The sequence below is a fragment of the Dioscorea cayenensis genome, chromosome 19 (genome assembly GCF_009730915.1).
Source record: "Dioscorea cayenensis subsp. rotundata cultivar TDr96_F1 chromosome 19, TDr96_F1_v2_PseudoChromosome.rev07_lg8_w22 25.fasta, whole genome shotgun sequence".
In the NCBI taxonomy this organism is placed as follows: domain Eukaryota; kingdom Viridiplantae; phylum Streptophyta; class Magnoliopsida; order Dioscoreales; family Dioscoreaceae; genus Dioscorea; species Dioscorea cayenensis.
This window is the reverse complement of record NC_052489.1, coordinates 2,181,083-2,198,392: the sequence shown is the minus strand read 5'-3', so window position 1 is coordinate 2,198,392 and position 17,310 is coordinate 2,181,083. Positions and strand designations below refer to the sequence as shown.

The 17,310-nt window shown below is 37.2% G+C and overlaps 2 protein-coding genes across 7 annotated transcripts; one reads left to right on the top strand and one right to left on the bottom strand.

The window, feature by feature from the left end:
* Positions 1 to 555: 555 nt before the first annotated feature.
* LOC120250146 (UBP1-associated protein 2B-like) lies at positions 556 to 6,162 on the top strand. Of its 6 annotated transcripts, none has more exons than XR_005532954.1 (5): positions 556 to 1,984; positions 3,317 to 3,375; positions 4,374 to 4,379; positions 4,466 to 4,949; positions 5,922 to 6,162. XR_005532954.1 is itself a non-coding variant. In XM_039258930.1 (2 exons), exon 1 carries the CDS (start codon positions 644 to 646, stop codon positions 1,982 to 1,984), a length of 1,341 nt encoding a protein of 446 aa, XP_039114864.1. In that variant the 5' UTR covers positions 558 to 643; the 3' UTR covers positions 2,112 to 2,366. The 6 variants fall into 6 exon arrangements, 1 of the variants encoding a protein (XP_039114864.1); XR_005532952.1 differs by having other exon boundaries at positions 4,351 to 4,379; XR_005532951.1 differs by having other exon boundaries at positions 4,351 to 4,608; positions 4,873 to 4,949; positions 5,922 to 6,160.
* Positions 6,163 to 15,070: 8,908 nt separating this feature from the next.
* On the bottom strand, positions 15,071 to 17,259 carry LOC120283307. Its single transcript, XM_039289952.1, has 2 exons — positions 17,124 to 17,259; positions 15,071 to 15,484 (listed from the first exon to the last, which is right to left on the bottom strand). Exon 2 carries the CDS (start codon positions 15,476 to 15,478, stop codon positions 15,266 to 15,268), a length of 213 nt encoding a protein of 70 aa, XP_039145886.1. The 5' UTR covers positions 15,479 to 15,484; positions 17,124 to 17,259; the 3' UTR covers positions 15,071 to 15,265.
* Between the last annotated feature and the right edge of the window lie 51 nt (positions 17,260 to 17,310).

Below are 17,310 nucleotides of genomic sequence, written 5' to 3'. Positions count from 1 at the left end.
AATGAAGCTCCATTGTACTCGTACTCTTCATTTAATTTATGAATGTTTTTAATTTCAAATTGTTAAATTTTTAACAATTATTCAAAAAAAAAATGATCTCTTGAAAATTTATTTTATAAATTTCCTTTACTTTTAAATAAAAAACTGTTAAGCCATCTATTTTCAGTTTATTAATATTGTGTGATCTTATTAGAAAGACAACTTTGAATTTCAAACTCATAATGAATGCATGGGTTAGGTGTTATAAAAAAATGTGTTTGTGTTTTTCTTGTGTGCATGATGATAAATTGTATAGAAGTTATAATAGCTAAATAAGGAATGTCTAAAAGTAATTTACTTAAAAAAATATTAATACAATCGATATAATTAAAAAGCTTAATTAAGAAAAAAAGATTCATTCATATCATGGGTATGAACGGAGGGGATCGCTGAAAGAAACATAAGGCATGATCAACGGTCCAGATTCTTCAATCTCGGATTCAACATGAACCGTCAAAAATATTCCAGGGTGATGAACGGTAGGGATTCAATCCAGAACAACACTAGCCCGCGCATTAAGCACCCGCCGATCATCTCCTCCCCTTCGTTCCCAACCTCTCCCCTAAAACCCTAGACAAACTCCCCAAGCTCCGAAACCCTAACCATGGCTTCCAAAAAGAGAAAAGCTGATCAAGAATCCGATCTCATTCCGCAATCCGCGCACAACCATCAGGAAGCCGTGGAGGATGAACTCTTTGACGAGGACGAGGACATCGGAAAGCTCTTGGAACCCCTCTCTCGAGAACAACTCGTTGATCTTCTCCGCCGGGCTGCGACCTCGGACCCTGCTATCCTCTCTGAGATCCAGCGCCTCGCCGACGCTGACCCCGCTCACCGGAAGTTATTCGTCCATGGCCTTGGCTGGGAGACGACCACCGATACTCTCCGCTTGATCTTTTCCAGATACGGTGAGCTCGATGACTGCCGCGTCGTTGTCGATAAGGGCAGTGGTCGATCCAAAGGCTATGGCTTTGTCCTTTTCCACCACCGCCGTTCCGCCCGCGCCGCCCTACGGCAGCCCCAGAAACTCATTGAAGGCCGTATGACCGCCTGCCAGCTTGCCTCTGCTGGCCCCCCTCAAACTCCTGCTCCAAACCCTAACACGAATCCTAACCCTAGCAGCAACCATGATAACCTACCGAGAAAGATCTATGTTGGTAATGTCCACTCCGATATCGATGGCAGTCGGCTGCGTAGCTTCTTTGGGAGGTATGGCGAGATCGAGGAGGGTCCCATTGGATTCGATCGCCAGACAGGGAAACCAAAGGGCTTCGCTTTATTCGTGTATAAAACCCTAGAAGGAGCTCGCAAAGCCTTGGAAGAGCCAAACAAGAATTTTGAAGGTCATATTCTTTTCTGCCAGAAGGCTACTGATAGTAATAAATCAAGGGGCAGTGTTGCACCCCCGGCTCCAGGCTCTGTGGCTCCCAATGCTATGGCTGCTGTGCCCATTGGCAATACTGGTGGGTATGATGCTCCTGGATTTGGCGCCACAGTGCCGGACATGGGATTGGCCCAGCAGGCAGCAATGCTTGGGCAAGGTTTGCTCGGGGGCATGCAGCCAAATGCTGCTGCCCTGGCTGTTCTAGCAGCCGCTGGGCAGAACCCTGCCGCATTTGGAATTAACCCAGCTATGCTTGCGCAGTTCAACCCTGCTCTGGCAGCTGCTGCAGCGTTAGGTGCTGGAGGGTTGGGTACAGGAGCGCAGTCTGTGGTCAACCCTTCAGCGGTACCGCCAACACAGTCAATGCAAGGTTATGGGATGGCAAGTTCTGGATATCAGAGTGTAGGTTATCAGGGGCCGCCAGGATTCCAGGGCCAGCCTCAGATGCCTCAGTCAGGTGGTACTGGTACCGGTGCTAGTGCTTACCAGGGTGGCCCCATTGGGCAGGGTCCAAACCCGAGGCCACCAGTTGGACAGATGGGAGGATATGGAGCGCATTAGGTAATCGTATGTCCAAGAGTGATGGTGTAGCTTTTCATATATACTAGTTTCTCATATAGTGCTTTCCCCCATCACTCGAAGTTTGATTTAAATTTGCTATGCTGATTAATGCTTCCTTTGCTTTTAGTTTGATATCGAGATCAGAAGGCTTTTGAATCCGTATTGGTGCTTGAAGTGTTGGGATCGTGTTTCAATGCAACAATTGTTCAGAAATGGAACCGCTTTCTGTTTTGTTTCATCGCAGTTTTAATGGATGTATGAATTCGGGGATTTGCTTCTTATTTGTAATTTTGCAATGGTTTGAACATATCTCTTCTGGTTCTTTGTAACAGACTATGGTGACACCTTTATTTTATGGTTTCATGAATTTTTTTTTCACTTATGGATGTGGATTTAGTTTTAAAATTTGGGGGAATTTACTAGTGTATTCTATTTTGTGTGAATAGTAGAATGGTAAGTGTCTTTTTTTTTAATGGATTTGAGTTTTGTTTCTATCGCCACAGGATGCTTCCAAGTTCGATATTGATTGTGGTGAATAATCACATCCTATCTTGTTATAAAGCTTCCTAAATTTGGAGATTTGCTTTCAGCTGCAATTTTGTTATTGCGTGGATATCTATTTTGTTTCTTTGTGATGGACAATGGAATTGCTTTTGCTTATGATTTACTACCTCTTTTTACTAATGGCTCTGGGTTTTAGTTTTGAGAACCACAGAGGATTTTGTGAGTGGTTAGATGAGGTGAGGGATTTTAGATGGTGTTGAGTTTTGATTTTCCCAACGATAGGTAGTCTCCAAATTGGACTCCGATTTTATTTTTAGCTGTAATTTCATATTGGTTTGACCTACCTCTCCTGGTTCATTGTGTGATGATCACGCCTTTTATGCTTTCCGCCAGTTTTCAGTTCACAGATATGACTTATTAAAAAAAAAAATTACTTCTGAGAATCATAGAGGTTTTGTGAGAGTTGATTCTAAATATAGTGATGGTGGAACACACCTAAGTTTTTTCTCACAATGGGAGCGGAGTTTTGGTTTTATCAGCGGAGTGCTTGTGTATTTTCCACTTGTGGAAAACAACTGCAATCTATTTCTTTGTGTAAAGAACCGCTTTATTCTTTTTATACTGGGATGGCTAGCTCATTAATTCGGTTTTTTTCTCTAGGATTTCTGGATTTGAGCAGCCTTCAGGAACTTGTTGTAATGTTTGAAATTTCTTGATACTGGTTCTGAACTGTTATAGACGGTCAATAGATTTGACAATTTGGTCTTTCATTGATCTCATTTGAAAATTTCACCATCTTCATTCTTTGTTTTTCATATATAATATCAGGGTGAGGTTTCATCAATGTCAATTCCATCCGTCGAAAGATTCTTTACAACCCTTTTCTTGTGAGTTTCCTGCACTTACTTTCTTCATTTATCATGCTAGTTATGATTTGTCACGATGTCTTAATAATTGGATATCTTTAGGATGCAAAGGTTATCGTGTTCCATTTCATCCCAATATTGGTATGGATGTGAATTTACCTTTGCTCCAACTGCCATTTATTTTGCGTATGACATGTGCCTTGATTTGTGTTAGTCTTGGATGAAATGATTGATTTGTGTTAATCTGCAGAGTTGTTGAAGATAAATTTTGAGGTAGAAGACTAATAACCATATGTTGATTTATTTTTGTTTCTTCTTGCCTTCTGTCTTTGGATCAAACCTATCTCATTGCCATATTGTTAATCCTCCTAAATCCTATGGTAACAGTAGTTTTGTACATTGGGCTGCGCTTATCATCTTGCTACCCTTTTTGGAAGGTCCTCCAGTTAATTAACTTTTGATAGCGGGCTTTATTCATTTATCCAACCGTCCATATCTACCTTGTGTTACAGTATTCTTGAGACCTAGCTTATCTCCTTATCTTGCATGATAGATTGAGAATGTGCTACCTCAATAATGTGACTGTCAAATTGATGTAAGTATTCTTAAAAAGGTTTCTTTACTTCTGTATAGATTGAGCCGGGTTTAGTTGTGTTGGGGCAGTATATATAACTGCTTTGAAGGCTAAATTAGATGATTGCCTTAGTGAAAGAAATCAACTACCTTATCAGAAAGCATGAGTGTTATGTGATAGTTCAAATGTGTTGGTTCAAACAAAAAGCAAGGGTGTGGAACAATGTTTTGATTGCCAATGATGCTCAATTATTTCATTGCAATACCATAAACATCAAAACATCTCATGTTGTTTGTTGCCTTTTGGGCAACATATCTGGAATAACTGTTAATTGCTCAGAGCTGTTGATCACTATGAAAACTAGCATTATGAGTTCATATTTTGTAATCTAGTTAATTATTAGATACTTTTCATGTGGTCAGGACTATGATCTTTCATCGCACAGTACCAGGTATGTTTGGACGACCCTCTTTCCAAAGGAGACCAGGCCATTTCATGTCAAGCAATCTGATTAACTTGTTCTGATCCTGGCATCAGACAGTTTGTATTAGGAGCGGAATAATCTGACTCCAAGGAGGAAACTGAAGGTTCAACTTATCCACACAGATGAAACATTTTGAAGCAGGGCTTCATAAATCGAGGATTTTACCAACTCCTTTTTTTCTTGGGATGACAAACATGTAAAATCATTGGCTTTATAAATTTTTTTGCTTACATTCTTATTTTCGTGAAGTATTTTCCGCTACTTAGTTCACAACATGATTGTTGTGGAGGTACATCCTTTTACCATTTTTAGCATTCTAAATTCCAAAGTCAATTTGGTCCTTCTGGAACCAGGAATGATCAAATTCTAGCTACTATATGTAGGGCGTCTTTCTAAGGCCAGTCTTTCATGGAAATCATTATTTACCTACTAGCTGATCTCATCTTATTTCCTCTGGCAGGATCTGAACAAGAAGCTGATTGTGTTGATAAAATATAAATTTCAGCATGAACTCTGAAGAGGAGCATAGTGTCAGAGGTATTCTTCTTTAACTCGAGGCAAATATCTTGAGTGAATACTGTGCTGTGTTATAGTTATTTTTTATTTTGGTCATCCAATTTTAATTTTGTTCACCGGAAAGGTATGAAGGGATTTTGGGGAGAATTTGATAATAGTGTACGTTTTATTTGTCACGTCAACACAAGTGAGTCATATTATTTGCATATGTGGATATGATACGCCATCAAAGAAATGGTTTAAAGGGTTAACTGGAGCATATGATGTGTCAATAAGAGTGGCCACGTGGCTCTGTGTAAATACATGTTATGTCTGTGTATGTATATAACACAATAAACTAGTGTTGACGTGACAAAAATGACATACATATCATCAAATTTTCTTCGGAATCCCCTTAGGGCTGTTTGATTCGCGGTACTATGTTAAAAATTATCACGTGTTACGTGGTAATATGAAAATATTACCAATTTGAGAACATTTGACATTGCACTGGTGATAATGTGGATGGTATATGAAAACACTACCAAGAAAGTTGATAATTTTATTATCACAAAATTTGGTGTCTATCTTGATTACCAAATATGTGGTAAATTCATAACACGATAATGAACTATTCCCGGTAATAAAAGTTCCCAACCAAACATGAGTTATATCAAATAACCATAATATTTTGAACCATATAATATTTACATCTCGTTATGTGGTAATATATCATTACCACGAGGCTAAACAACCTCAAAGTATTTTTTAGTGAATTCAAATTAAATTTGAATGACTAAAATGATATAAATTGAAGTTCGATGTTTTAAAATGAAAAATAATTTTAGTACAATACTTACCCAAAAAATTTATCCTCTCTAATTATTTATCGGACTTTTCCTGTTATTTGTGCAACTGTTGATGCCACAATAAATCCAATGGACGCATGATAGGGATCTGGCCTTGAATTTTTATTGAGACGATCTGATGAAGGTGAGAATTACTCTGTTGCAGGTTACTGGTTCAAGTGGATAGAAGAGCTGGAGGTAATTCAGAGAAGAAAGGAAAACAGGGGAGGAAGAGGAAGGAATAGGTTAGGGAAAGGAGGAAGACACAGTGAATTGAGGAATTCCTGGCCAAAGATGCTTTTTATTATAGCAAATCAAAGGGGTATTTTCTTCTGTGCGTACCTAAGTATATACTTATTTCACTTTGAGCACCTTATTTCGATTTGTATCAATTTGAGCATCGCAATTTGATTTTTACTAACGGGAGGAACTCGAGATGATTCCGGTGAGGGTTTCATCGATGTGTCCACCGGAATGCAGCTAGTGGATTTTATTTTTTCCGTGTCGGATGAAGATGTGGCATTACCACTGGATGACTTATCCGAGTGGGCCGCCCTTGTTGCCACCGGAAGATGCCACATCGCCCTCTTCTCACTCCTCCTCCTTTCCCATTCCTTGCCGTTAGCTTTTGCCCTAGAAAGCCGACCGTTCCCCACCCCTTTTGTCGTTTTGCCCCTTCCCTTGCTTTGCTCTTGACCCATCCGTCGGGAGTCGTCATCTTTGCCCTAGAGCACGCCACCCATCCTAATGCCGGGCCACGCTTTTGCCTCCTCGTTTTGCCCCTCCCTTTACCCTAGTTCGAGAGGCCCCGAGAATGCAAAACCAGTCCTCGAGCATATAATAGCCTCCATTTGCGCCTAGTGACTCGCATGATGGACGTCGATTGGGCGATAAGGCCCCCGGAATTAGGATCTCCAACTTTTCGTAAGTACATTGCCAATTTGTCAATGAAATTAGAATTTTATATCAATGTTAGCCTCCATTTGAGTACATTGATGATTTGCATTCAGCATCTGCAATAGATGTAATTCTAATGCTAATGTGGCAACTTTTTATAATGCTTAACTCGACAACTTTTATAATTCAATAAGATGTACTTTTTCGGACTACATGTCTCGTCTTTAAATATAGATATTGAAGAGTGGTCCCTAGGTGAGTTCTTATTTCAATAAGGAATTAAAATAAATGGACATTGAAGAGTGGTCCCGGGTGATTTACGATTTTAATTGCAAAACTTAATATAAGTGGACATTGAGGAGTGGTCCTGGGCGACTACTTAATATATGATCGCATAGACTGGAACCTCGCTCGTAATCAATGTGCAAAGGTTGGATTATCATTCTATTCTAATATGTTTTCTACTTTTGTTAATAATTCAGTACAAAGAGTTATAAGAAAGAGAATTTTAGAAGGTCATAGTATGTTTAGGAAATGTCTATGCAATACGATTAGGTAAACTAATAGTAAGTATACTTAAATGAGCTTACTCAATATGCTTCTATGCAAACTTCATATTATTCGCTAATGAGTATTCATTTGTCATTGTGATGCAATTTAATTTAACTAAGGATGTTGTTTATGTTTGTTTTTTTCTATAATAGGAAGAAATGTAATTGCATCTCATGTTTATGCATGTTGGCATGCGGTGATACAGAACTCATATTGGATATAGTTTAACTATCTAAATCTATACATTTTGTGTCTCATGTAATCTCATCAGGCACCTTTAATTTGCAGCTACCATTTTCCCGTATTATTTATCCCTATCATTGCAGTGGTCTTAGCAGAATAGAAGAATGTAGACTACAAGCACATATTCCTCTTTATATTTTCTCGAAAATCTAATTTGTGTTCCAATGGCAAGCTTATAATGCTAATGTTCTGCAAATTTGGGATGAGTTCCTTATTTTCATTTGGGATGATATGCAATTTCTGGCTTTCAGCTCTTCCAGACATTATCTACAGTGTTTTCAACAAAAAAATATGACAACATCTCTTGTTTGTTTGTTACTGGCTTTTAGTACAATATGAGGGCAGTTAGCTTCTTTTGTTTTCCATGTCTAGCTAATTATGGTTGGGAAAATTATATTTCAGCCCCTGGCAGTGATTACTTCACAATAAAATTGTCTTATACAAGTGATGACGTCAATAAGTGGGAAAGCAGGGAGCTTGCCGGCTATATTGACTACTGCTGCATTGATAAGATGTCTAGATTAGAACTGTTGGGCATGGCCAAGGAGTTGGGTTTGCAAGAAGAAGGTTGCACATTTTGGTGGTTGAGATTCAATGGTAATGGCTTGAGCTTGGCAGAAATAAAAAATGATGCGGATGCCTTGGAGATGGCCTCAAATGTTTCCGAAATAGGGCTCGATGAGTATATATGCCAAGGTATGCAGCATAAGTACAAGCAATGATCGTCGATAAACCATTTGCTTGAAAAAATGTTAACCCTCAAGATGCTTCTCTTGGGAATAATGCCAAAGGAACAGGTTGAAGTTGAAAATGTTGATATGCAAAATGATTCTGCTGGGAATGATGATGAGGAACAGGACATAAATGAGAATGTTGATATGCAAGATGTTTCTCCACGAACACCAAGGGAAAAAAATGATGAAGGGAGTGAGTTATATGATTTCGGATTATAGCTTTGACAGGGTGAGGAAGAAGACATAAATGAGGCGTTGATGATGCCATTGGGCTTGATATGGTTAGACATTCAAGAAATGAAGGAATAGGAGTAGGAGGTGATGTTCACGAAGAAGAAGAAGAACCTAACTCGACTATGGAGAATCGACTCATGTTTGCACTCGACTTCTTCAGCATGATGATGAAGATGCAAGTCCAAGCAAACCAAAAATACCCGAGTTCCAAGAAGAAATTGATATGAAGGATCCCCATTTCGCAGTTGGAATGAAGTTCAGCAGCTGTAAACAATTTAAGGAGGCTGTTAGGAACTACGGGATAAAGCATAGGTATGTTATGAATTTTAGACCCAGTAATAAGAAAAGATGCAAGGCAATTTGCAAGAAAGATTGTCCTTTCTACTTGTGGGCAGCTCCCATGATCAAAGATAAGGACACAATTCAAATAAAATATGGGATTCTCAAGCATGAGTGCAGTAGAGATCATAATGTAAGGCACGTAAGTGCAAAATGGATTGCTCAGACCTACATGACTCAATTTAGGGCAGATCCTGGTTGGTCTCTGGCAGGCATTATTCAGGCTGTCAAGCAAAATCAGGAGGTTGAGATTACTAGACTAAAAGCTTGGAGGGCAAAATCACTAGCTCTAAGGTACTACTATATTTACTTCATATTGACGCTTATGTCAGTGCATGTTACAATTTCATCGCGATTATTTGACACCATTTCATTTTTGTCCCGCAAATAGCATGTTAGGCGGTGATGAACATGAAGCGGATGAAGAGCTTGTATGACTACAGAGCTTGAGTTTATGAGGACACACCCACGGTCTACTATCAAATTCAAATGTCGTGAAGGTGTTTTTTTGAAGGGATGTATGTACGCTTGTCTTCATTGAAGGCGAGGATTTCTAGAAGGATGCGCGACCGGTAATTTCGGTAGATGGTTCTTCGGGTTGAAGGGTTTGTTTGGAGGGCAACTACTTTCAGCTGTGGGGATAGATGCAATCATTTGCATCTATCCCATTGCATGGGCAATGGTGGATAGGGAGAACAATTATAACTGGAGATGGTTCTTGGAGTTGGTAGCTGTCGATTTGGACATCAACAACAGCCATCTTTGGGCTTTTATGAGTGATCGGCAGAAGGTTTGTTCTCATAACACTTCCTCTTCAATTAATTTTATATAGGTGTTAAAATATCAGCTTTAACTGATCCATGTTGTTTTCCTTTTCTTTGTTTTTTGTTGTCTTCTTGTTTGTCCTTGTGTATTGTATAATATATGGGAAATAAATATCATTATAGGGCCTAATACTTGCATTGCAAGACCTATTCCCCAATAGTGAACACAGATATTGTGTTAGGCATACACACTAACTTCAAAAATAATTACAAAGGAAAAGCTCTAAAAGATCAACTATGGAAATGTGCGAGGGCCACTTACAAACCTGCATTTAATAAAGAAATGGAACTTTTGAAGGCAATGTCCCCTGGAGCTTATGGGTTCTTTCGGAAAATAGCACCTGAGCATTGGTCTAGGGCACACTTTAGACCTATTTTTAAATGTGACATGCTCTTGAATAACCTCTGTGAATGTTTTAATAGTGTAATACTTGGAGCAAGGAGCAAAGGGATAGTGACATTGAATGAAATTATAAGAACAAAGTTGATGTGCAGAATTCAAAAAAAAAGAGATGCTATGCAGAAATGTGGCAGTGAGTATTGTGCTAGAATAATGAAAAAACTAGAAAAGGCAAAGGCATTGAGCTTTACTTATAGCACAACCTCAGTGGTCGAGGTGCACAATACCAAGTCCTAGGCAATGAGGGCCAATTTGTGGTGGATGGAATAGAAAAACTTGCTCTTGTAGAAAGTGGCAACTAAGCTGAGTGCCATGTGCTCATGCAATCTCTCGCATTATATTACAACCGGGGACAGGGCCTGAAAATTATATAGATGAATGTTAGGTGTCCCACATTTCTAGCAATCTATAGCCACATTCTATATCCCACGCAGGGATAGGAGTTGTTGGCCTAGTAGTACCCATAACCCTATGATCCCACCTCCACTTGTAAACAACAAAAGAGGGAAGAAAACAATGCTGAGGAGGAGAGAGCCAAATGAGGAGGCTGGATACACCAAAGGAAAGGTCAGCATGAAGGGCAGGAAGATCACTTGCAGCATATGTGGTGCTGCCGGCCATAACAAAAGATTCCATGGAATTGAGGTACCTTTGCAGCTTAATTTTTATTTGGCCAGGTTGCAAAATGAACCAGGACAGCCAAGTGATGCAACAACTAATGATGTGGAACAATCTGAGGTGATTTCTTTTTCCCTTCCGCTTTATGTGATTTTCATGTATTGGGTATAAGAATTAACCATCCAGTAATATAATTGCAATGATTTCGACAGGACATCGCCAATAATCCTATGGATGCAATTGATCCACGGGTTTTTGGAGGAACATTTCCAGTTGGTATGTTTGGAGTCATTTCCTTTTTAACATTGTTATGGCTGATTTGTTTTCCTTGACATTGTCAGGTTAATAACTTCATTCAAACATAAATGAATAACCAACCTAGTGAAACTCAACAAATTCAAGTGACAACCATATCACAGGTAATGTAATATTACTGCAAAAATTACAACATTAGATAGGTGATCTGTTTCCAAAATTGCAGGTTATTGATGACAGCACAACTCTCCGTAATCTACCAATTGAAGCGAAAGGAGGCCAATGAACAGCAAAATTGAGACTAGAGGAGGAAAGAAAAATAACACAGTTGTAGGTGCTAAGTAACATGATGTAACAAATCCTGTGGAACCTACAACCAACAGAGAATCAAGCAAGAAGGCTCCTGCAACCTCAAGAGCTCCTGTGTTGAGACCCAGAATGAATAACAAAAACATGGAAGCTAAGACTCAAGCGGGACCTCCAATGAAAAAGAAAAAAGAATGGGTGCCTCCTGGTATTGGAAAGTTTGCACCAGCTGCAGGAAATATTAACTGAAGAGCAGTCTCATAATCTTTTTAGCTTGTTTTGACATATTAGTGGTATTTTGACAATGTAAAGCTAATAATAGATGTGCTTAGTTTCTATTGACAGGCTACTGCCATTCTGATATTGTAAACATATATATTTTTGTCTCCAAGAATACTTAACATAATATGAATGAAAACTGCAAATTTTGATCCCAATATTTTTATATCGAGTTCTCAGGGTCATTTGTTCATTAGAAAAATGCTTATCGTTATAAATGGTAATTGTTAAAAAAGATGCAGGAAATACAAACTTGGTATTGATATAAATGGCTTGAATATCATGTTGAATTCATTGATATTTAAACAACTGCTGACTCAATCCAGCTAATACAGATTATGATAAGACAACACATTAGTTAAATTTAAATTCAAACATTATCAAAGTTTTTGTTGTATCATCCATCCAATTAACACAAAATTAAATTTCATTAATAGCAACAAAAAAAATTATTATAAACAATTTCGAAAGCAAATAACCTGTAGTTTCTATACAAAAATAACAGTGAAGATGAAGCAACTAATTCACTGCATTAATTTCTATACAAAAATGACCTAAATATAATGTACTCAAATAATAAATTCAAATAACATTGTAACTATCTAAAGTCCTCCAAAATCTTGAAGAGTTCGGAAGAGGATTTCATCTGGTATATGGTGGACGGCTGGTTAATTCGCGTTCTCCAAGCCTCTGGAGGGCAAAAGCGAGGAGGAAAAGCGTGTGATGGCGTTAGGATGGTCATGCGTTCTCTAGGGCAAAGATGGCGACCCGAGCGGATGGTGGCGAGCAAAGCAAGGGAAGGGGCAAAAGCAGCAAAGGGTAGGGGGCAGTGGCTTTCTCTAGGGCAAAAGCTAGCAGGGCAGGAATGGGAAAGGAGGAGAGTGAGAGAGAAGAGGGCGATGTGGCATCCTCCCAGTGGCAACAAGGGCCGCCACTCGGATAAGTCATCCATTTGGTAATGCCACATCTTCATCCGACACGGAAAAAAATAAAATCCACGTGCATTCAGGTGGACACATCGTGAAAACCCTCACCGGAATCATCTCGATTGCCCTCCGTTGTAAGGAAATCAAATTGCGGTGCTCAAATTGATACAAATCGAAATAAGGTGCTCAAAGTGAAATAAGTACATACTTAGGTACGCACAGAAGAAAATTACCCCAAATCAAAACAAATCATGACAATTGTAACAAACTCCTCTAGCTGGCATTCTAACAAACAGGTAGAATACCATCATACGATTTGTAACCACCTTGTAACCATCTACTCTCCAAAATTACAATTCATTCATTATACTAATAGTTCTTTAATTAACTGCTAATTACTCATCACGAAATCAATGAATTTGTTGCCGTTTTGTTTTGTCATTGATTCTCTCTTGGTAATGAGGAATGAGGAGGATTGAAAAAGGAATGTGAATGAAAACTTTTGTTTGGTTGGAAGGATTGGAGAGGTAGTTTATTGAGAATGGCACCCTCATCTGCTGCTGACGTCCCATGCAGCCCTTCTCATCTTGTTGCACTGCAACATACTCTGATTCACACTTGAATTGGTGTTTATTTTTCCTTCCCTAATGGTATAGAATCAATGAGAGGTTAGTACTTACAAATTTCTGCTAGCTTCTCTGTTCTGTATTTTCTTATTTTCTTTTGCTCATGCTTGTGAAATGTACAGAGCAATCCTCAAGTTCTGTTTTCAGCCAGCCGTTATGAGAGTTGATCTTGTGGTGGGAAATAGTGAAAAGAAGGGTATTACTGTACTTTCAGGTGCTCACTGAAATCAACTATAACAGGATGCTGTCGGGATTTACTTGATAAAAATCTGATCTTTGGGACATTAAATTTGTCTTGAGATTGATTTAATTGCTAAGTTCATAGATTTAGTTTTTTAGTTTTTATCTATATCTTTAAATATGTAGGGGCCATATTTATTTAACATGTTTATGCAATATGGTATATGTATATTCAAATTTTAATATGTTTTCCAATCTTTTATATTTAGGCTGTGTTTGATTGCTTTTTTTTCCTGAAAAAATTTTCCATAGGGTCATTTTCCAGTTTTTTAGGTAGTTTGTTTGTCAAAATTTTTCGTGGAAAATTTTTCCACAAACTCTGTCACGTGACCTATTTTCCCAGTGAAATTTTTTCTATCTTCACCCTGAGAAAAGTTTTTCAGGGAAAATGTAAGGAGCTATTTGAAAAAATAACTTGTGAGAAAAATCAAATTTGGGATAAGGATCAACTTCAATGTTTTTTCTTTTATTTTAATTTTTTTTAAAAAAAGAGAAATTATATAATTTGATAATATTTTAAATAAATTTATCCAAATCAGTGAACAGATCCCGAGGCGTTTTGATTGTGAGATTCAATTACATGTAGTGCTGTTTATAATTATCAAATATTTTTTTAAATATTTTTTAACAATTTTAATAATTTTTTAAAAAAAATTCATGGAAAATGTAACTTTTTTTAGGGAAAATTGATATAATTAAACGACAAATTATGTTTTTTTGGAAAATGTTACATTTTCCGTGGAAAATAAGAGCAATCAAACAACAAAATCTGAATTTTCCATCGAAAATTTTTTTATTTTCTCTTTAAAAAATAATGTCAATCAAACGACTATTTTTTCATTTTTCATAGAAAATTTTTCCATGTAAAAATATTTCATAGAAAAATTTTCTTTTTCAGTCATTTTTCATGTTGCCAATTAAACATAACTTTAATTTATTTTCTTATTGATTCCTTTCTTTTTGTTTTCTTCAATTTACTGGATTTATGGTTTTGAGGCTTTTTAGTCATTTATTGATTTATATATTTTATAATAAAAGATGAATTTGTTTTTCTCACTTAAAAAATTGCAGTTGTGCAATGATAGAACCATGGATGAATAAATTCTCAGATTGTTTTTAAAAATAAAATAAAAAAATACTAATCCATCCATATTTTCAAGTATGGCACGTTTAACCAGTTAGAACCGGCAACACCAACGCATCCTTTAACAGACGCAAGCCATGAACACCAAACCTAGTGATAACATTGTACCTGTAAAATTTTGCGTGTAGATTTTTAGTCAATTTTGACTGACATATCAGTTGAAGATACCACACCACATTATTTTAAAGTGTTTTCACAACTCATCTGGACTGGATACATCAACCTTGTGTTATGCCATTAAAACATTCACTGTCAAGCTGACGGGAAAATGACTTGGATCAAGTAAGGTGGCATGGCATCGAGCTGAGGTATCCTTTCTAGTTGGGATGGAATAATCTTTAAAATGATGTGCGTGACATCTCCGGCTACCACGTTAGTTAAAATTGACCAGAAATCCATGAGTGACCGCCCAATAAAAAAAAATCAATACAAAATGAACAAAAGATATAAATTGAAACATAATGATCAAAAATAAAAATTAGCTAACCTAAAACATTTAACCAAAAATTTGCTGGACTAATGCCAAGTCATCCATTCAAAAATGAAGCTAATTCAATAATGATAGTTCGCCTTTTCTGAAAAGTGAACAATAATTATGTACGGGTGATTTCATCACTTATATGTGCACAAATCTCACTCCCACCAACTCCGATGCGGTTTGTGCACACCTTAAAGCTAATTTCAGACTCCATGGAAAATAAGCAAATGTTTAAAATTCATGAAACATCATCAATGCTATAAAAGCCTAGAATCATCGCTCTATCTGTGGCTTTATTCAATTTGATCTGCGATGTGGCCTAGTGAAAATAAAGTCTTGAGAAAATATGCTGGTACCAACCAATTTATATCCATCCATACAGTAAGCAAATTATAAGATTTAAAGACACTATGTTTCAAGACCCAGGTGAAGCAGCTGGAGTTCCATTCTCATTTTTATTGTTCTTCATCTCTTCAAACTTGTCGATGGCAACCTGCAGTTCGTCTGTGCCTCCGACCGCTCTCATTGTGTAGTAATACACACTGATAACAAAACCAGTTAAGCCGCCAGCAACTACCACGTTCTTTGTTTTCGGTGGAAGGCTGCTGAATTTCTTGAATGTAGACATGGTGGTCTGATATCCACAAACAAAATATTTAAAAAGCATGACGATGACTTTTTGTGTTCAATCAAGAACGAGAAAAAAAAAACATACCGAATTTTAGATTGTCTATAATTATAGACAATCTCACAGGATACACTGCTAAATGAACTGCCACTGGTTTTATTTATATACCAACAACATGCAAAGGGTTTGAATTAAAATCAATAATAATACATATTGCCATGGCAACCATGAATTCTGTGATCAGTCCAGGTACAAGGAACACGTGACCAACTTATCGAAGCTATTGTAGAATTTCTATAGTCATAGTCTCACAGCATAATCCGGATAACAAGATGAACTGCTACAGCTGCTATTCATATATCAGTAAGTAACATGCAGAGGATCTAAGTTAAAATGATCGATGCATCTTGAAAGTCCACAGCAGCAGTGGTACATGTCTTAAAAGATTGTAATGGAACTACAAGTATGGCAAAGAGATGACTTCCTTTAAATGTTGGCCTTAATGATGAAATGAGGTAGATCTCAAAGGTGTGAAGCCTCTTAAGACATCATTTGTGCAAAACTATGTACAGATAAGATCACAAGCTAATATAACTCGAACTGCCACCAAATTTCAGTAATTGTCAGGTAAATGCTCTCCTAATTGTGTTCGTCTTGCATCCACCAACGCAAAGGATTACTTCAAGAATTTCCATTTGATGTTTTAATTTGCTTCATTAGATGTAATATACCTCTAGAGGATAAAAAACTAGTGGAAGAATAGATTCCGGAATACAAAATTGAAGATATTCTCAATAAATCAGCACTAACAAAAATCAATACTTTAGCATCACAATATAATGATGGAAACATGAATATTAGGTTACCTGTTCCAACACAAATGCTATCAACAAGATCTAAAGTATTCCTCAAATATTCTTATCAATCAGATGGACATAAATATGAATGCTAGTTCCTATCAATTGGATAAACACAAATAAAAACCAGGCAACAGTTTCCTTTTCCCACACAATAACATGATAGACAAATAGCATTAATACAAAGGATCTTCAGATTGACAAATTATTCTTCAACAGACTTTTTGCAGGAGAGAAAAAAAATATCAAGAATGCAAGCACAAACAAGAATTAGACAAGTTGCACCAAGTTCAACAAAATGCAGAAGCAAATGTTGATAAATAAGTCAAATGGAGAGACTACAAACATGCTTCAATCTTTCTTGATCTTTCTTCATGGAAAGTCCTACATGAATGCAGCTAAAGACCAAGGAATTGATTGGGTATCAGTATATTGCATTATTTGGAACAAAAATTCAACACTCGTAACAAGGAATTTGGAGATTTTGTTCTTCAATTTCAGCTCCATTCTCAAAATCCTAATTCATTCATACCATCTGATAACAGTGAAGTCAATCATGAAAAAAGCAATCAACACCAATAACCAAAAAATTGGAGATATTCTTCAAAACTAGATACCATTTGATAGCAATGAATTCAATCATGAAAAAAACCAAATTCAAAACTGACAACAAGGAAATTGGAGATTGTTCTTTAACTTCAGCTCGGTTCTCATAACCCTAATCCTTGATACCAACGAATTCATCAACCATGGAAAAAGTATAGAGATTTAGGAACGGAAATCGATACCTTCGTTTTGATCTCCCGATCTTTTTCTCTCTTCTTCTTCGAATTTCTGAGGAAAAGAAGAAGTTTTCGGCTCGATTTCGATCTCGCGGGTGTTGTTAGGGTTTAGCTCTTTTTTCCGAAGAAGGCCCTCTAAGATTTTTATTTACAAGAAGGTTCTCGATCAAATTTTAAATCCAATTAAAAAAAA